The following is a 15,365-nucleotide window of genomic DNA, read 5'->3' as shown; positions in this document are numbered from 1 at the left end:
CAATTCGCACAATCCCCCTCCCCAAATTGCTTTCCCATGAATTGAACAATGAAGGTGATGAACCGTGGAAGACAATAAGCATAGAGACCATGAACAAAGTCAAGGGATCATAATCTGCCGTAGGTTCTCCTCACGCGTTGCCATACGTCTGACTAGTTCGCTACATCCAGTGACCGCTTGTCTGTGCACAGTGCTCCTCTTCAAATGGCCCTGTCGTCTCACTTCCGATTCACAGGCCGATTGCGCCCTGACACAGCTGTTCGTGATAGGCACCTGCTGCAGTTCTGTTTGCCGAGATTGAGGCGCGAGCACCGCGAGGGGCACATTTTTCTTTGTAAGGGTCAAGTAATGCGCCAGGTATGCAGAGCGAGTGGCCTCGCACTCGCATACAGTCTCCAGTGTGATGCGTTTTTTCGCTGCATCTGGAAGACTTAGGCGTACCTGCGATATATGCATTATCGCGTCGAACTCAGACACAGGACTCCATATTGCAAATTCCACATTTGTCCAACGGTTGTTGCTGTTGCACTGCAGCTCCATAAGTTGATGCAGGGAATTTAATACGGCCACGCGCGCTCTGCGTTCCTGAAGGGATAACTGCCTCTGCTGGGTGTTCTCCCCGTCTGCTGACGCTGTATGTGCGCGTGGGTAAGCTTCGGCACGTAGTTGGAAGAGAGTTGAGAACGGCACCACTACTACCAACACTCCACTCTTGTTAGGTGACAAACTCGGTTGCCCTTTGTCATTCTGCATTAGCGGACCACCGGCGGCACTTGATTGTTGCACTGTCTCTGTCCATGCAGCGATGGAGCGACCTGCAAGAAGAGGCTCAAGCAAAAATGACGTAGTTACCAGTTCCAAACCACGGATTTTATTGTTGGAGCTGAGCCATGCACCCTCAGCGCTCTCGTGCCACCACAACACGTTTCCGACTGATGATCGCGGTTGACGAGCATCACACTTATCGTCACTCGGAACAATGACTTCAGTCCACTTCTGCGATACCACGCTGCTAAGAAGCGACACATCCAGGTTTTGGCGTGCAACCTTCAGCTCATTGGCATCTCTCCCTGCTGCAGTGTTTCGCTGATGAGCCTTCAAACACTGCACATAGAGACTAAACCACTGCCCATATGGAATTGCGGCAACGCTCCTGTGTGGAACCCCGGCGATCCTATCGATGATGTGAGAAAATATTCCCTTTCTCATAGAGACGAGACAACGTTACTTCCTCTCCGTACTGCACTGGAGCAGTTCATAACAATAAACATAAGAAAACAATGCTTCGTTGACACATTTATTTGTTTTTTTTTTTTGAGAGCGCGAGTCAAAGCTTTTTCAAAAAGCAACAGGATATGTTAATTTCATGATGATACTTTACCCAAAGGACGCGCTTCGGTTTGGTTGTTAAGTGTTAATATATCTACAGAAACGCTAACATTCGTTCGCTCATACATATAAATAATTCATCAATAAACACGTATCGCCTTAGACACCGATAATACGTAAACGCTCTCTGTAGTTAAGTAGTCCCTACTCTCACTAATCTCCCCGCGAGCTTCGTTTTATCCTAAAATGCATGATTGTTACTCGCCCACTGCCAACTAACTCGTTGTGGATCCCAGATAACCCTGCACGACGCGTCGCATGCTTTCTGTGGCCTCCTTCCTTGAGTCTGCCCTGAAAATAGATGTTCCCGCCACAATTACATTCGCCCCAGCCCTCGCAGGCGCATCGATTGTTCCTGGTCCAATTCCTCCATCCACTTGTATATTCAAACACGGAAACCTTGCACGAAGCTCTTCCACCTTCGGCATCATGTCTTGCATGAAAGACTGACCGCCAAAACCCGGCTCCACCGTCATGACCAATACCATGTCGATCAGCTGCTCTTCTACAAGGTTCAAAACAGAGCTTACGGGCGTCTTTGGTTTCAACGCTACACCACACAACATACCTGCAGCACGTATGTGACGGGCGACAGCCTTGGGGTCTGCTACCGCTTCAACGTGAAATGTCATTTGCGTGGCACCAGCTTTCGCCATTTCTTCAACCCAACGATCGGGGTCGCTGACCATGCAGTGAACATCCAAGAAGACATCTTGCAGGTGGCTGCGCAACGACTGAACAACACACATACCTATAGAAATGTTGGGGACAAAGTGTCCATCCATAACATCCACATGAAGCCAATCTGCTGCTCCACCCTCAGGTGACAAAACACTTTGGCACTCACTTAAGAGCTGGGCGAAGTCCGAAGCAAGGATGGAAGGTGCGATAATGGCGCTTAGTCTGCCGGTTTCTCTCGAGCAGTGCACGACTGCTCCATCTTGACGGTGAACCATAATTAAAGGCGTCTTTTCACAAAGAGTGTGTGTGTCTATGTCCCTTCGCAATATAAAGGTTTTAGGTGGCGGAGAGAGAGTTTTTTTTTTACGTTTTCAAACAAAACATGAATCCGCCTCCCCACTCCATGCTCGCAACAAAGAGGGTTACTGAGGACACGAGTGGCGCACCACCAATGTAATGTTCCCCCCTCTTTATTTTGCTCCATGTTCAACCCCTTTGCACGTAATGGGTGTCCGGGAATTCAGTAGTGCTGTGAAGACGAAATAAAGGCAATAAGCAGCAAGTCAAGCAACAAACCGTCTTACAAGGTTTCCATGTAAAGTCACTCCCTCTTACCTCACCGGTCACAACTCGATGTGAGCTGAAATCTAAGCGCGTCGGATTTCAACTCAGTAGCATCACCCATGCCTCATCAACCATGTGCTGCGAAGTACATAACTCCCACTCACGCCTCACCCTATCCGGTAGTTGTCCCAGTGCTGCTTCTAGAGACACAATTACAACAGGGGTAATATCGCTTTTCAATGGCGGGTCGTGAGCTGACAAAAATTCCGAGAGTTTTACCGCTCGCGGTGGATTTGCCAAGTCGGCTCTTAGGGCTAAAATAAGCGCTCTCAGCCACCCATGCATCTGCGACAGCACTGCTATGAAACTACGTGTGCATATAACTTGTGACACGTCCCTCTGTTTGTCTGCTACATTCGCATCCTTGGCCTTCCCACTTTCTCCCGACTGCAGTGCCTCTTTAGCCTGCTGCAACTTCTTCCCCCACATCTGTTGAGTGCTGTTCAAAGAGCGAAGTAGAGCAGCCATATCATCATCATGTTGAGCGATGATTAACTCCACAGCAGACTCGGGGAAAACGGCTAACATCCCCAATGGGTCCGTGCAGCAAAGCGGTACCGCGGCATCCCGGACGGACGTGGAGGAGCGGAGCCGCCATGCGGCCTCTTCCACGGTGGAACGCTGCGAGGTAAAGTTTTCAATGGCACAGAGGTTAGTCACCACTGAGTCCAATAAATTCTGGCACTCGCGAAACCGCTGGACCACCAGTGCTGTCATCTCTCTTTTTTAGTGACGCGTGTATATGTTTGTACATATGGCCGCAATGGTGGGAGGAAAGGGAACATATCAACAAGAACGCTGAAAATTTTTGAAAAAAAAAAACGACACCAAAAAGATATACCAGCCCAGCGTCAGCTTCCCCTTTTCATACAAACGGTAACAACAGCTCTATTTGTATGCAATCCGCCAGCGCACATAGATTTCTGAAAAATGCAGTCAAAAGGAGTACATATACATTTCAAGAAATCAACCCACACACATACACAACCATCGGAGAAAAAATTCTCTCGAAGTCTCACTGAAGAGGTGATAGAGTTCATGGCGTTCACCCGGGGCAGTTAAATTCTCCATGCCTTCAACTTTCCTAAGGTGCACCTTATTTTCCCCCTGTACGCATACCACAACACAGGAAACCCCCCACAAGATAAAGACTACAAGCAGGTCGTCTCTCATAACCGTTTCTTTCCCTCACAACCATTTTTTCTCCACCATTAGAGGTAGAACATGCGCCTCACAATGTCATCAGTTCAATTTTCACGACTTTGCTCTTCTACGTGCATGCCAAGTTGCAAAGAACGGTGCCCGTCTACAGTCCACCACTCTCCAATTTTCGCTTTTTTTAAAAAAAAAATTCACGATCTTAGGGCCTCTATCCTTATTGCAATTTCCGCCTTTCTTTCCTTCACCCAGCATCTGTTGAACATGCAGGCCTTATTTCTTAATGAATGACCACAACGATATCGGGAGCCACACGCACACGTTTCCCCTACTCCAATTTCCTACACAAAATGGGCCAATTCATTCTCCGAATGGGGTTTGCGTAACACCGCATGTACGGTTGCAACGCCTAATGAAGCAAAAAACATCCAGAACATAACAGAACTGCCGTTAAACAAGAAAAAGGATATTATGCCAAAAATGCTAATGAGAATATACGCCTTGGAAAACGAAATCTCGTAGTTTCCTATCAACAAGTGGTTCACATTTGTCTCCGCCGCCTCCATCTGCTTTTTGTGAGTGTATGCCCACATTAGCAGCATGAGAAACATGCATATACTAAACATTGGATTGACTATCAGGACAATTAATGATCCGAGTAGCGCCACGACGAAATAGTTGTGATAGAAGTGCACCACGTTGCAGCGAAGTCGCGAGACCGCATCACCAAACCCTTCTGGCGAGGCAAATTGTTCCCTGTCGAAGAATTGGCTCCACGGACGCACGCGATTGAGCTGCTGCCTCACGGCTTCAGCAGGAAATCTTACGAAACCCCACGCCTTACTGACGAAGGATTGAGGGTCAATCATTGCGGCGTTACCCATGGGGTTGCTGGTGGGTGCATCGGCGAAACCGGCTGTTTGCCCTTCAGTTGCACCGTCTACAAACGACATCTCAGTGCCACCATCCTTATCTGTCATTGCTTCGGCCAATAGTTGTGTGTGTGTGTGCTAAGCCGCAATACGAAAATATTTTACTACCCTTTTGAACAAGCGATAGATTAAAGTGCTCTAGGAAGTTGCATACAAAAAAAAAACAATCAACAAGGTGAGCCATTCGAATCAGGCCCATAGCGGCGCGGGTGGAATCAGTACACTGAAATGAGTACATGGCATCAGTTAAAAAAAATATGGAGAGTGGGACGTAAAATGATATAGGTATACAAGCACTCTTGTGGCGTGCCCAAGCCTTAAAACAGGCTGGTATGCGCACTTCTATACGTATTCTAATTGGAGAGAGATTAAGCACGGAAAAAATAAACCCGAGTCCTGCTGTTGTACTTCGCAAAGTGCGCGTGACCCCTTCATTTGGGCCAAGGTACCACCTTCACCCCCCTCCCCCATTTACATCTATTGGGATATCTGGGTATTTCCCACTACACTCTAAATGATGTCTCCCTACAGGCACAAATCCACACGCAGGTATACGCATGTTCGTGAGGATATGTAGTGCCATGTGTGTAGATGCATACATACGATGGTACTCTTATACGCGCTGGTGTGCGAACCCGTCTTCTGTCTCAACAAAAAAAAAATGAGAAGACGGGAGGAGGGGAAGGAAATATGGGAAATCCTTGCAAGTGCATAACCTGCCCTTCATACCCATGTCTATCAAAGCTTGAAAAACTTAATACTCAGCTTGAGAGATTTTCGCATTATTTCAAGTATGTCTGCTGCCTTTGAAACTGGCGTGTTGTTGACGCTCTCGATGCGCCACTCCGTCGGTACGGATGGATTTTTGAACGTCTTGTAAAACGGATGCTTTCGCCTAGTGTCGCCCTTTGGCGGGAGCTCCGGAAGCTGTAAGACACGCAGTGCATCCCCTGAGCTTGTTCCAATTTTGTTAAGCACGAGACCCCATCTATCTTCTGTGGATGGCCGCCGGATTACCATCTCTGACGGAGTAAGCAGATCGATGGCAACATCGTTGGGAAAAACGAGTGGACCTGGAGCATCTGCATCCGTTGACCCTTCTAAGCCTGATGGTTCGAGATGCCTTTCACTCTCCAGGTGCTGTTGTTTCTGCCGCTCTTCCTGTTCCAAATCTTCCCCGTGGTGTACATCAATTGCCACGCGCTGATACGTGTTCATGTCCACTTCCTCCACCTGTGAATGGGGTTCATGGGTTACATCCTCCACCTCACCGGTGTCTTCCATAGAGGTTGAGAGCAGAGCTGCATCGAGATTGCCATCAACGACACTGTCGCTTTCCAACAATTCCGCCGGGGCTTGATTCAGAGGAGGTAGAGTTTTCTGTTCAGGAACTAGCGGCGTCTCTTGAAGCTGTTCAATCTGTTGTGGGGTCAAGGTTACCGACGTGTCCTGTCTCGTGGTGCGGTTCTTTCGCTGCTGGGCCATTGCAGGTGTAACGACCACAAGGCTTAATACCGCAGTCTCTGTGTCAGAGCAAAGCGCTTGCGCCTGAGCCACCGTCGTCACTTCAACACCGTTCACAGCCGTGATGCTCACTCGGTCACTGTACTCTGTGAAGAAATTCTTAGCATCCTCGGATAATTCCCGCCTGGGGATCTTGTTTATAATTAAGTCTTGATCAAATTGGCAACCCCAAGGAGTGAGCCGGTCACTACGGTGAAGCACTAGTGTGGCGCGCTGGCCGGAAGAGCCTTCACCTCCCTGGTTTGGCATTATAAACGCTAACTGATGAACTTTTGGTTGTTTAAATAGCTCCTTGGCCACTTTCACGACAACCCGCTTGTTCTTCTTCACGGCATCGTGAACCATTTCCAGCACCTTTGATGGTTTGCTCGGTGGGGAGCGCGGTATTGGTTTTCCATTGACTGCGACTACCACTGCCCCCTTTTCGCTGCACCGCAGGAGCCGATGCAGCTCTTCCCCAGATGCCGATGCACTGCGGACGGAAGGATCTATTTCAACTATGCGGCCACATTCATTGAAGACGAGACCCAAAGGTGCCTCTGGGTTTTGACGGCGTACCACGAAGGATGAAGATTCCGCGTCAACGGACTGCACTCTCGTCTCGGTTAAGGGAGGGAGCGCGTTGTTGGACTCTACCAGCTCCACCCACTCTGCAATTTGATAGTATTGTTTCAAGAGGATTGGCATCAGCTGCGCACCCACCTCAGGGATTGTGTCCGCATACTGAACGCACGGAAAAGTAACAAGGAGATTGTCGTAAAGTGATTCAAAGTCATTGAACAGCAGCTGTGTGGTGCGCAATGCAGACAGTTGCTGCTCAGTGCGGCTGCCCCCACCCTCCGCTGCTGCAAGTTCCCCATCAACCCGTTTGCGTAGTTGCTCAATAAACAACTCTATGCGTAGTTTCACGCTCACCCATGTGATAACATGTAACCCTTCTATTACGCCACACTGCGGAGCTGTACGATGGGCGACGTACTTGGCCAGCACCTCGGCATTGCCTAATTGGCCATTAAAACCCTCTTGGTGAAAGGAGACAAGACCGTGACGGATAACGTCCGCCAGTTCTAGAAGAGCCAATCGGGGCGTTAGGAGCACCTCTGCTTCACGTCTACACAATTCATTCAGTCGCGCCATGATGGTAGCGATTTGACGGGCCACAGTTAATGCGTGCGGTTCGTTCGAGCTCTGTGGGCTGCTCACAAGGCTGTTCGGGGTGTATAACAGCTCTGCGGCAGCTCCCCACTGTTGTATGCGCTGTAATGTGTTGAGGCCATCTTCTAATACCCCAAGGTACGGCGCATGGGACTTATTTCTTCCCATAGAAATGGGGCAGTGTATTCCACTCTATTTGTTCTCTACTCTTTTTTGCTTTTGTTTACGTCAGAGTTATGCACTCGACGACAAGGAAGGGAAGACGTAACGTGCAGTAAACCCTGCATACTTCAGAATGCGCGCAAACATATACACATACACTCCAACATCAACGCATGCACGTTGCAAATGCACTCAAAGAAACAATAAACAAGAAAAAAAATTCAATAACCGTTACGCCGCACGTAAGTGTGAGCGTGGTACAAAGTGTAGGAATAAAATGAACCCCTCATAGGGTAAATAAGCGAACACGTGTGTGCACATGTAAGAAAAAGGTGAAGGTGTTGTGACGTTGCGTAGCTGTACCGAAGCATGAGTAGTAAAAAAGCATAGTCAGGCACTGATTACCCTCACAGCATCTTGTAGCACTTCTCGTTGCCCATTATAAAACAATAAAAGTGCCTGTCCCGCTATCGATCACTTGCAAAAAAAATGTAGGGCTGAGGTTTTCATGCAGTGTTACTCTTCGATCAGGACACACCACCGATTGAACAAAGCAAAAAACACAAAGCAATAGGTAGGAAATTGGAGAAATAATTTTCACTTGTTAGGGCTCTCCATGTAACTCAAAAAGTGGAGCAGAAAGACAACCACATATTGAAGAGCCTTTGGTCGTCGCTTCTCTAGTTCCTCATCATGGAAGTACACAGGCCGACGCGACACCGCATGCGGAAGAACAAGAGCGGCGCCTACGAGCAAAAGAAAAAGTAGGTTAAGGATCCCACTCCAAACAACAGGAAATAAAAAAAGAACGAAAAGCGTCACAATCAAAAGGCGATAATACGAGACAGTCACCCCACCTATATAGATGCAATGGTTAGGTCTTCCTTGGTATTTCCCGTGGAGAAACAAACCACGCAGTAGGAGAACTAAGGAACATAATAAGATGAGGAAATAAGGGTTGAGAAACAATAAAAGAGACGTCACGACAATGCACACCGTCATGTAGTTGGCCGCGTAGAAGGGCAAGTTGAGGTTCAACCTCTCAAGCACTTCCGACGTACTTCGCGGTACTGAAAGCTGACTAACGTCAAAAAAATCGTCTCGCCAGGAAAGTCGCTCCTCCTTTAAAATCGCATATATGTGCATGAATTCGCCGGCTGCGATGCGGAAGCACGGGCACAAGCCTACTTGAGTGCCTCCACTTCTTTCTTTATGTGTGGCTAGTTGCGGTGAAGTTGGAAGCCCTAGCAGACCATCTGTATATTCAGTGGCTGATCGCATGACTCCGCTGCACGGACCTTCACAACAACAGTATTGGAGTTTACGTTACGGAAATCAAAGAAGCAACCAAGCAAAATAAACGGGTATGTAACAGGTAGCTTCCTTCCCTTTTCCTCCGCAAAATACCCTCAGGAACAATAACGAGGAAAAATATAAGATGAATATGATGAATTAAGTACTGGACGACACCAATGCAAAAAAACGAAAAACATGAAACGTACCAGTAAGCCATATACGCGAGAAAATAAAACAAATAAAACTACACGCGGCTACCCCCACAAAACATACAGAGTGCCAACTAAACGAAGGATAGCGACATTTACCCGGCAGAACATGGGTAAATTTTTTTTAAATATATATATATATGTATATATTACTGCATAGAAGAGTATTAAAACGATGAGAACTACAAAGTGAGAGCTAATGAAGATTCCATCAAAGCCCCGTCTTCATTTTGAGTTAGAATGCGGGGAAATCTTTAATTTTACCTTATGATTCAGAGACTCCTGCAGTGTATGAGTTTTGCCCGTCTCCTCCAAACCATTAGCACTTCCATCCTCCGACTTCCACACAAAAGTCTCTGGATGGAACGTGGCCACGGGATACTGAATGGACGGAAGGTCAGGAAAGAAGCGGAGTGCAAGGAATTGTAAGTAACCAGCCTTTACGTGACACATGGGCCCGGGATCTAACAGCAGCGCTCTCAGATGTGCAAACAGTCGATGGGGTCGAGCTGATGCGCGCTGGCACGCCCGGGCTAACCACCATGTACAGCGGCTTGTCCAACTAAGAGACACACTACTGCGAGAATTGCAGGTGTGTGTAAGGCGGGAAAGGCTGAAGTCGCCACCTTCCCGCTCGCTTTTGCCCCCACTGCCTTTTTTTCGGTAGTTGCGCCCCTCGGAAGTGAGGTGACGCGGTGGCAGTCGCCACTGTCCATACCTCTGGGCACTAAGCTCCAGTTTATAACAGAGGATAATGATGATCTCCACGAGTTTTGGCAGCAAACAAATAATATTGTTTTGTCGGCGACTCAACTGCAACGTGCATGTTTGCCTCAGAAACCTAACAATTGGTCTCGTGACGGGATCCAGCCGCCTCGAGTACGGATGAAGGTGGCCTGCATCATCCGCAAGGTATGTAAGTCGATGGAGTGTGATGCCGTCCACAAGTTTTAACGATGTGGATGATATCGCGCCCGCCATGCCCCCGTCGCAGCGACAAATGCGCAGATATTCGTCAACTGAGTGCTCCACACTGGCGGGCCGTGGAGGAAGAGTCGCCGCGTTTTCTTCTTGCCAACTTTGATAGCAATGCCGCCAAAGATAGTTTACCACACGATACCGGGCAACAAGCGGTAGTTCGAGCTCGAGACGGAGAGAATCAACTGCTTGAAGAGCTAGTGACCCCGAATGGAACAGGGCAAGGCTCATCCCGTCAGTGGGATATTCACCACAACGGGAAGTGGTATTCCTCTCACGTGTCTTACTGTTTGCCGTTGCCCACGACGCCGTCACGAGCTCAGAGGCGAACGATACGTGTTTGTCCGCAGTTGCACGCATATTAACTTTTAACACTGGAATGCCTACAAACCCCAGTATCTGAAGCCTTCACTCCTCCTAAATGTTCGTCAACCCGTTCCTTCCACGTGTGTCAGTATGCACTCAGGTGCTGGATTGTTGTTGCATCATGCAGTGTGAGGAAAAAAAGGGGGTAAGCCATAGACCAAGCGAACCGATAAGTCTGAAACCACTCAAAAAGATACAGGGGCTCACTGAAAGGCACATGTTTTAAATGCAAAGTAGACACAATGGAATGTACACCACCCGTATCCGATATACTGTCGAGAAGTTTTGCATTTACGAGCGAAATAATCCCCGCAACATATGCACAACGTGCGGCGGGATCCAACTCTCTGCATTCTGTTCTGTGACGACGTCCAGGACCTGAAGCGTTACCTTTGACCCTTTCCATACTGAGCAATTTTTATGCAGTAACGTCACAGCAGCCTCCCAATTTCCTGCCACTCGCAGTGCGCGGAGGGAGAACAGAATCGCGAGGGGTGGGTCGTATGGCGCAGCGTAATGAAGAGCCGCGAGCGCATCTAACCAGCATCCCCCACCCGCCAAACAGACGGCAACGTAGCTGCTTAGCTTAAGATGCCGCCGAAGATTTGGTACACCGCCGGAGTTGTAGTCAGTGGTTCCCTCGCCCGAAAGTGTAGTGGGTGGAGGCACGGAGGACCACCACTCAAGACATCTTTTCCACTCAGCAAGCCGCTGCAGTGCCAATACCATTGGAACGGCTGACTGAGCTGTAAGTTTGCCCCGCATCGACGGGTTGTCAAGAATGGATATACAAAGGGGAAGGGACCGCATGGTGTTTGCGGCCTCTGATACAGCCTTCACCGTTATTGCTGTTGGTTGAATCTTCCGCGACACCATAAAGTCGTTGACCACCCTAAGTACTTCCGCTTCACGACCTTGCGACTTTAAAATGGTAATCACAATATTAACTGAGGCAGCGTTAGGGTGCTGCATGTCCAACAGAAGCCGAAGTGCACCGCACCACGAATTGCGCTCCTTTGGCTTGCGAAGAATATGAACTAGCTCTTCGTTATTAGTCACGTGATCAGCATCACTACCGCACCTCATTTGGTATTCATCACTCCTTGTGGTGTTTTCAACATCAGGAATGCACCGACGTAATTCTCCGGCTTGTTTCGGAGGGTGGCGCTCTACCTTCCCCCGTAAGCAACCAACAACAGGGTCCCAAAGCCCACGTTGCTCAGTGGGGATCCCTTGCAACAGATCCTGCTCAATCAACTCCACAACCAGGTAGAGCTCTTTACTGATCTCAGCCTCCTCAGTGTAACCGACTGAGGGGCCTATTGCTGCGCTATTTTCAAGGTAGCGCCGGACACTGAGCACTTGCTGACAGGCCTCCCTCCAACTGCCCGCCTTTATCGTTGCCAATAATGCCACGCGCCGAGCGGCAAGCTGCCTACTGCACAATGCTGTTTCCGCACTGGTAGCCACAGCCACCGCTTCACGCCAGCGGCTGTACTGCGCCAACACACGGGTGAGTAACAGTGTATGGTTAGAAGACACCTCTCTACTATTAGTAAACAAAGCAGTGTTCCACGCAGCTAGCGCGGACTCCCACGCCCCGCGGGCGGCACTTGCTTCGATGAAGCTCGCTAGTACATCCCTCATCAAACTTCACCTATACCTTTGAGGAGGTAATCAGGGCGAGAGTTGTGGCTTATTCAGCGGAAGCCAAGGTACTGTGAATGCTTGGAGCAAGCAACGCATGTTTCAAAAAGTATGGGGAAAACGTAGGTGAAGGAAGAAAATGGCGCATATTTGCTTGTGTGCCAACGCACACTGCCGCCACGTCATGTTTGTGGCACAGAACCATAACCGCTGTTTGTATTACTCCACCCAAAAGAGCTCCCCACGACTCTGTTCCACCGGCATTGCAGGGACATGCAAACAGGGTAGGGCACTACTGTTAAAAAGCATTATTAATAATGGTGTTGCCCCCCTAACCCCAACCACCGCTCACAACGCGGTTATCGTACTGAATGATGACGTAGTATTATCGGCGGTGTTTCCTCACCTCAGTACTTTCCTTGTGAACTGATGTACAAGAACGGCCGTTCAACCAGCATGTGAAGCACGAACGCTGCCAAAAATGTCAAAAAAGTGCATCCCAGCCACCGCAACATAAGAAGTAGCATCACACCCACGTTTGTGGGACCCCAGTGAGCGTTTACGATGCCAATGACGATAGGGGTGAGCAGATATCCCACCAGCACCAGACGCGACAGTCCACACCATAAGGGATGAACAAGAAACCGTCGAGTTGCTCCACCATACCCAAATAGTAAGGGGAAAACCAACATGCACAACCCAAGGCACCAGAAAAGGAGAATGAGTGACTCATAGGCTGCACGGCATACGCTCACTTGTGTAGTCTCTTGTGACAAGTGAAGAACGCTCCAACCCCAAAACACACAGAGACACATCATACCAATACCTCCCCACATTATCAGAAAGCGCATGCTCCTAAGGCGCAGTTTTTCCAGTATGAAGTAACTTAGCCTATCCTCCGTGGTGGTACTCTCAGGGCAACGATGCATAACCGTGAACATATCAGGGCCAAACATAAGCAGCGTCTGCGCACGATGCTTCACGGCGATATAAATGCGATGGAGAATGGCTCCAGCGAGAAACGGAATGAACATGAGGTGCGGCCACTCATACAGCGCCCCAGCGTCGAATGTATACGGTGCCGCTTCACTCTTTTCGAGGTGCTTGCCTTTCTTGGACATAAATGCACTGTAGCGCAGGGCCACACCTATCATCACGCAGGCAATTGAGCCGGCGGTATATACACGGGTGTGCAAAGATCTAGCGAGCCGGTAAATGAGGGGTCCGGTAGCGACCAACTGGAACTCAAGTGCCACATAATAGGACCAAGGAAAACAACACTTACTTCCATCGGTGGGGACCATATTGTTGATCAGCAGGAGGTTCGTCCACCAGTAGTCTTCACAGTTTTTGTGAAGTGCCGGTGCATTTGATAGCGCCATCCATAGCGGACCCTTTGAAGTCGCTGGCAAAATATTTGGCACGAGCAACGTTACCGTGAGAGCGACTGGAATTACACGAACGAAGCGAGAAACCACATAACGGGTATACGACAGAGCACCCTTCAGTAGCCACTGCCTACGCGTGCCCCGCGACCACTTTGCACGCACGGCAGGTGATTTCATTTGCCACTCCTCATAAATGTGAAGACGATGAAGAGTTAGAAACCCAGCAATAACAAGAAACGTGCTAATAGCGCAAGCGGAGAAAATCCTCTTCTGGAGGAAGGCGTAAAGCATGCTATCACTCGGAACCACAGAACTGTTCACAGGACTAATTTGTTGGGTAAACCAAAACGTTCCGAATATCGTTACCCAAAGGAAAGTGATTACACGGAGCCCGTTAAACAGATTCAAGTCGGATTCCGACTCAGGGTAACCTCGCCACTTCTGGAAACTGCTAACCAGCGACAAACACTGCACAACGTGCGCCACACCGGATCTCAAAACAGGCGCATCCGATCCCCTCAGTGGATCCTTTTGCAGGGACCTATTCAGCTTTTCGACGTTGAGGGCGTGCAGTTTTGTTACACAAGAATTACCTCCATCTCCAGACTCTTGCATTAAAGTGGGTACTGACGCCAGTGCCACACCAGCTTTAATACCCAAAAATTGCTCGTCGCTCCTCATGGAGGTCCCTTGAAACCCCAAACGTTGCTGAGTCAAAGAACTGAACACCGAAGCCTCCTGTGCGGAAGGTATCGACGCGCTCGAACTATCCACAGCACTCTGTGCTGTAAGTTGCTCCTCGGGTGTTAGAAGTGGCGAATGCACACCATATATTTGGTGAAATCGGCTAAGCCCACCCGCGCGGGGACACTGACGGGAGCAATCGGGGCTAGGCGTAGTAGGCAGTTTAGTAGAGTCCTCACGTACTTCCTCTGCGCTAATCAAAGGCAAACACGCGGGAGTGGCGCGTGGGTTGAGTTCGCTTGCCCCTTCATTTCCCGTTTCATCTGCCTCGTGTGTGACACTACTGGTCCCCACTCGCCACTTGTAGTCACAGACCGTGGCAACCAAGATTAGGGTTATGCCAACAGAGGCTATGCACCACGATGCGGCGTGGTATCTTTCATTGCTGGAAGCAGCCGGCACATGCGCAGAGCAATAAATGTACTGTTTCAACAACTCGGTTGACCGATTGCTCCCCAACAACGCACCGTAGCCAAGCTGAGTGCTCAGATCGGGGTCATCCAAGATAAACCGTGCTATCTGCAGCAAAGTGCGACTGCGGGGGAAGCAATAGTAGAGTGACTGCGGGCCCGTCCAGTGTGACACTGTTGAAAAAAGGACACAGTGCTGAGTGTTAGGGTTATTAGGACAGGAATTCAAACTCCCGGGCATGCTCTCTCAGACTCTCTGGAAGTGCAAACCCCAGGTTCTATAAACCACAGGAAGGAAACCCCTTGCAACTCTCTCCTTTCCTCACAAGAATCTGATACGCCGTCGAGCCTGGAAATCCCTCACTATCTTTTTTGCTTCCCTTTTGCTTTTTTGTGGATACCTGCCGAAGTACACAAACAGCTTGTCTCGAGGCGCCTATATTGTCTCCACGAGTGAAAGATGTAGAAGGAGATGGAAGGAACGGAAAATGGGTATGCTGAATGCACGGCGAATAGGAAGGGGGAAGGAATAATGCTCACCCCCCTCCACAATTATTCTTTCACTGTACGAGGTCCCAGACAATACGCACGCACCAGTGCTGATGATTTTATTATTACTATCAGTGCTTTATCACGGACACAGCTGACCCCACTTCTATATGATGACTCCTTCTATGGGAACAAACTGTCAATGTAAAAGGC

The 15,365-nt window shown here is 49.1% G+C and overlaps 9 protein-coding genes across 9 annotated transcripts, besides 1 other annotated feature; all 9 read right to left on the bottom strand.

Annotated features, from left to right (window-relative positions):
• Positions 1-99: 99 nt before the first annotated feature.
• On the bottom strand, positions 100-1,209 carry Tb10.389.1520 (hypothetical protein, conserved; the record flags this gene model as incomplete). The annotated part of the gene is made up of 1 exon (XM_818334.1): positions 100-1,209. One exon carries the CDS (start codon positions 1,207-1,209, stop codon positions 100-102), a length of 1,110 nt encoding a protein of 369 aa, XP_823427.1.
• A 395-nt stretch (positions 1,210-1,604) lies between these two features.
• On the bottom strand, positions 1,605-2,345 carry Tb10.389.1530 (ribulose-5-phosphate 3-epimerase, putative; the record flags this gene model as incomplete). Its single annotated transcript, XM_818333.1, has 1 exon — positions 1,605-2,345. The coding sequence occupies one exon, from the start codon at positions 2,343-2,345 to the stop codon at positions 1,605-1,607; it is 741 nt and encodes a 246-aa protein (XP_823426.1).
• A 388-nt stretch (positions 2,346-2,733) lies between these two features.
• On the bottom strand, positions 2,734-3,411 carry Tb10.389.1540 (hypothetical protein, conserved; the record flags this gene model as incomplete). Its single annotated transcript, XM_818332.1, has 1 exon — positions 2,734-3,411. One exon carries the CDS (start codon positions 3,409-3,411, stop codon positions 2,734-2,736), a length of 678 nt encoding a protein of 225 aa, XP_823425.1.
• A 782-nt stretch (positions 3,412-4,193) lies between these two features.
• Positions 4,194-4,832, bottom strand: Tb10.389.1550 (RAB-interacting protein, putative; the record flags this gene model as incomplete). Its single annotated transcript, XM_818331.1, has 1 exon — positions 4,194-4,832. The coding sequence occupies one exon, from the start codon at positions 4,830-4,832 to the stop codon at positions 4,194-4,196; it is 639 nt and encodes a 212-aa protein (XP_823424.1).
• A 690-nt stretch (positions 4,833-5,522) lies between these two features.
• On the bottom strand, positions 5,523-7,631 carry Tb10.389.1560 (hypothetical protein, conserved; the record flags this gene model as incomplete). The annotated part of the gene is made up of 1 exon (XM_818330.1): positions 5,523-7,631. The coding sequence occupies one exon, from the start codon at positions 7,629-7,631 to the stop codon at positions 5,523-5,525; it is 2,109 nt and encodes a 702-aa protein (XP_823423.1).
• A 591-nt stretch (positions 7,632-8,222) lies between these two features.
• On the bottom strand, positions 8,223-8,906 carry Tb10.389.1570 (RAB-interacting protein, putative; the record flags this gene model as incomplete). Its single annotated transcript, XM_818329.1, has 1 exon — positions 8,223-8,906. One exon carries the CDS (start codon positions 8,904-8,906, stop codon positions 8,223-8,225), a length of 684 nt encoding a protein of 227 aa, XP_823422.1.
• Positions 8,907-9,244: 338 nt separating this feature from the next.
• Positions 9,245-9,282: a sequence feature (AT_rich).
• Positions 9,283-9,355: 73 nt separating this feature from the next.
• Positions 9,356-10,468, bottom strand: Tb10.389.1580 (hypothetical protein, conserved; the record flags this gene model as incomplete). Its single annotated transcript, XM_818328.1, has 1 exon — positions 9,356-10,468. One exon carries the CDS (start codon positions 10,466-10,468, stop codon positions 9,356-9,358), a length of 1,113 nt encoding a protein of 370 aa, XP_823421.1.
• Positions 10,469-10,765: 297 nt separating this feature from the next.
• Positions 10,766-12,121, bottom strand: Tb10.389.1590 (hypothetical protein, conserved; the record flags this gene model as incomplete). Its single annotated transcript, XM_818327.1, has 1 exon — positions 10,766-12,121. The coding sequence occupies one exon, from the start codon at positions 12,119-12,121 to the stop codon at positions 10,766-10,768; it is 1,356 nt and encodes a 451-aa protein (XP_823420.1).
• Positions 12,122-12,528: 407 nt separating this feature from the next.
• On the bottom strand, positions 12,529-14,904 carry Tb10.389.1600 (hypothetical protein, conserved; the record flags this gene model as incomplete). The annotated part of the gene is made up of 1 exon (XM_818326.1): positions 12,529-14,904. The coding sequence occupies one exon, from the start codon at positions 14,902-14,904 to the stop codon at positions 12,529-12,531; it is 2,376 nt and encodes a 791-aa protein (XP_823419.1).
• Between the last annotated feature and the right edge of the window lie 461 nt (positions 14,905-15,365).

The sequence above is a fragment of the Trypanosoma brucei genome, chromosome 10 (assembly GCF_000002445.2).
Source record: "Trypanosoma brucei brucei TREU927 chromosome 10, whole genome shotgun sequence".
NCBI classification, from domain to species: domain Eukaryota; phylum Euglenozoa; class Kinetoplastea; order Trypanosomatida; family Trypanosomatidae; genus Trypanosoma; species Trypanosoma brucei.
Note: the sequence above shows the minus strand (reverse complement) of the source record. Positions and strands in the feature narration are given on the sequence as shown.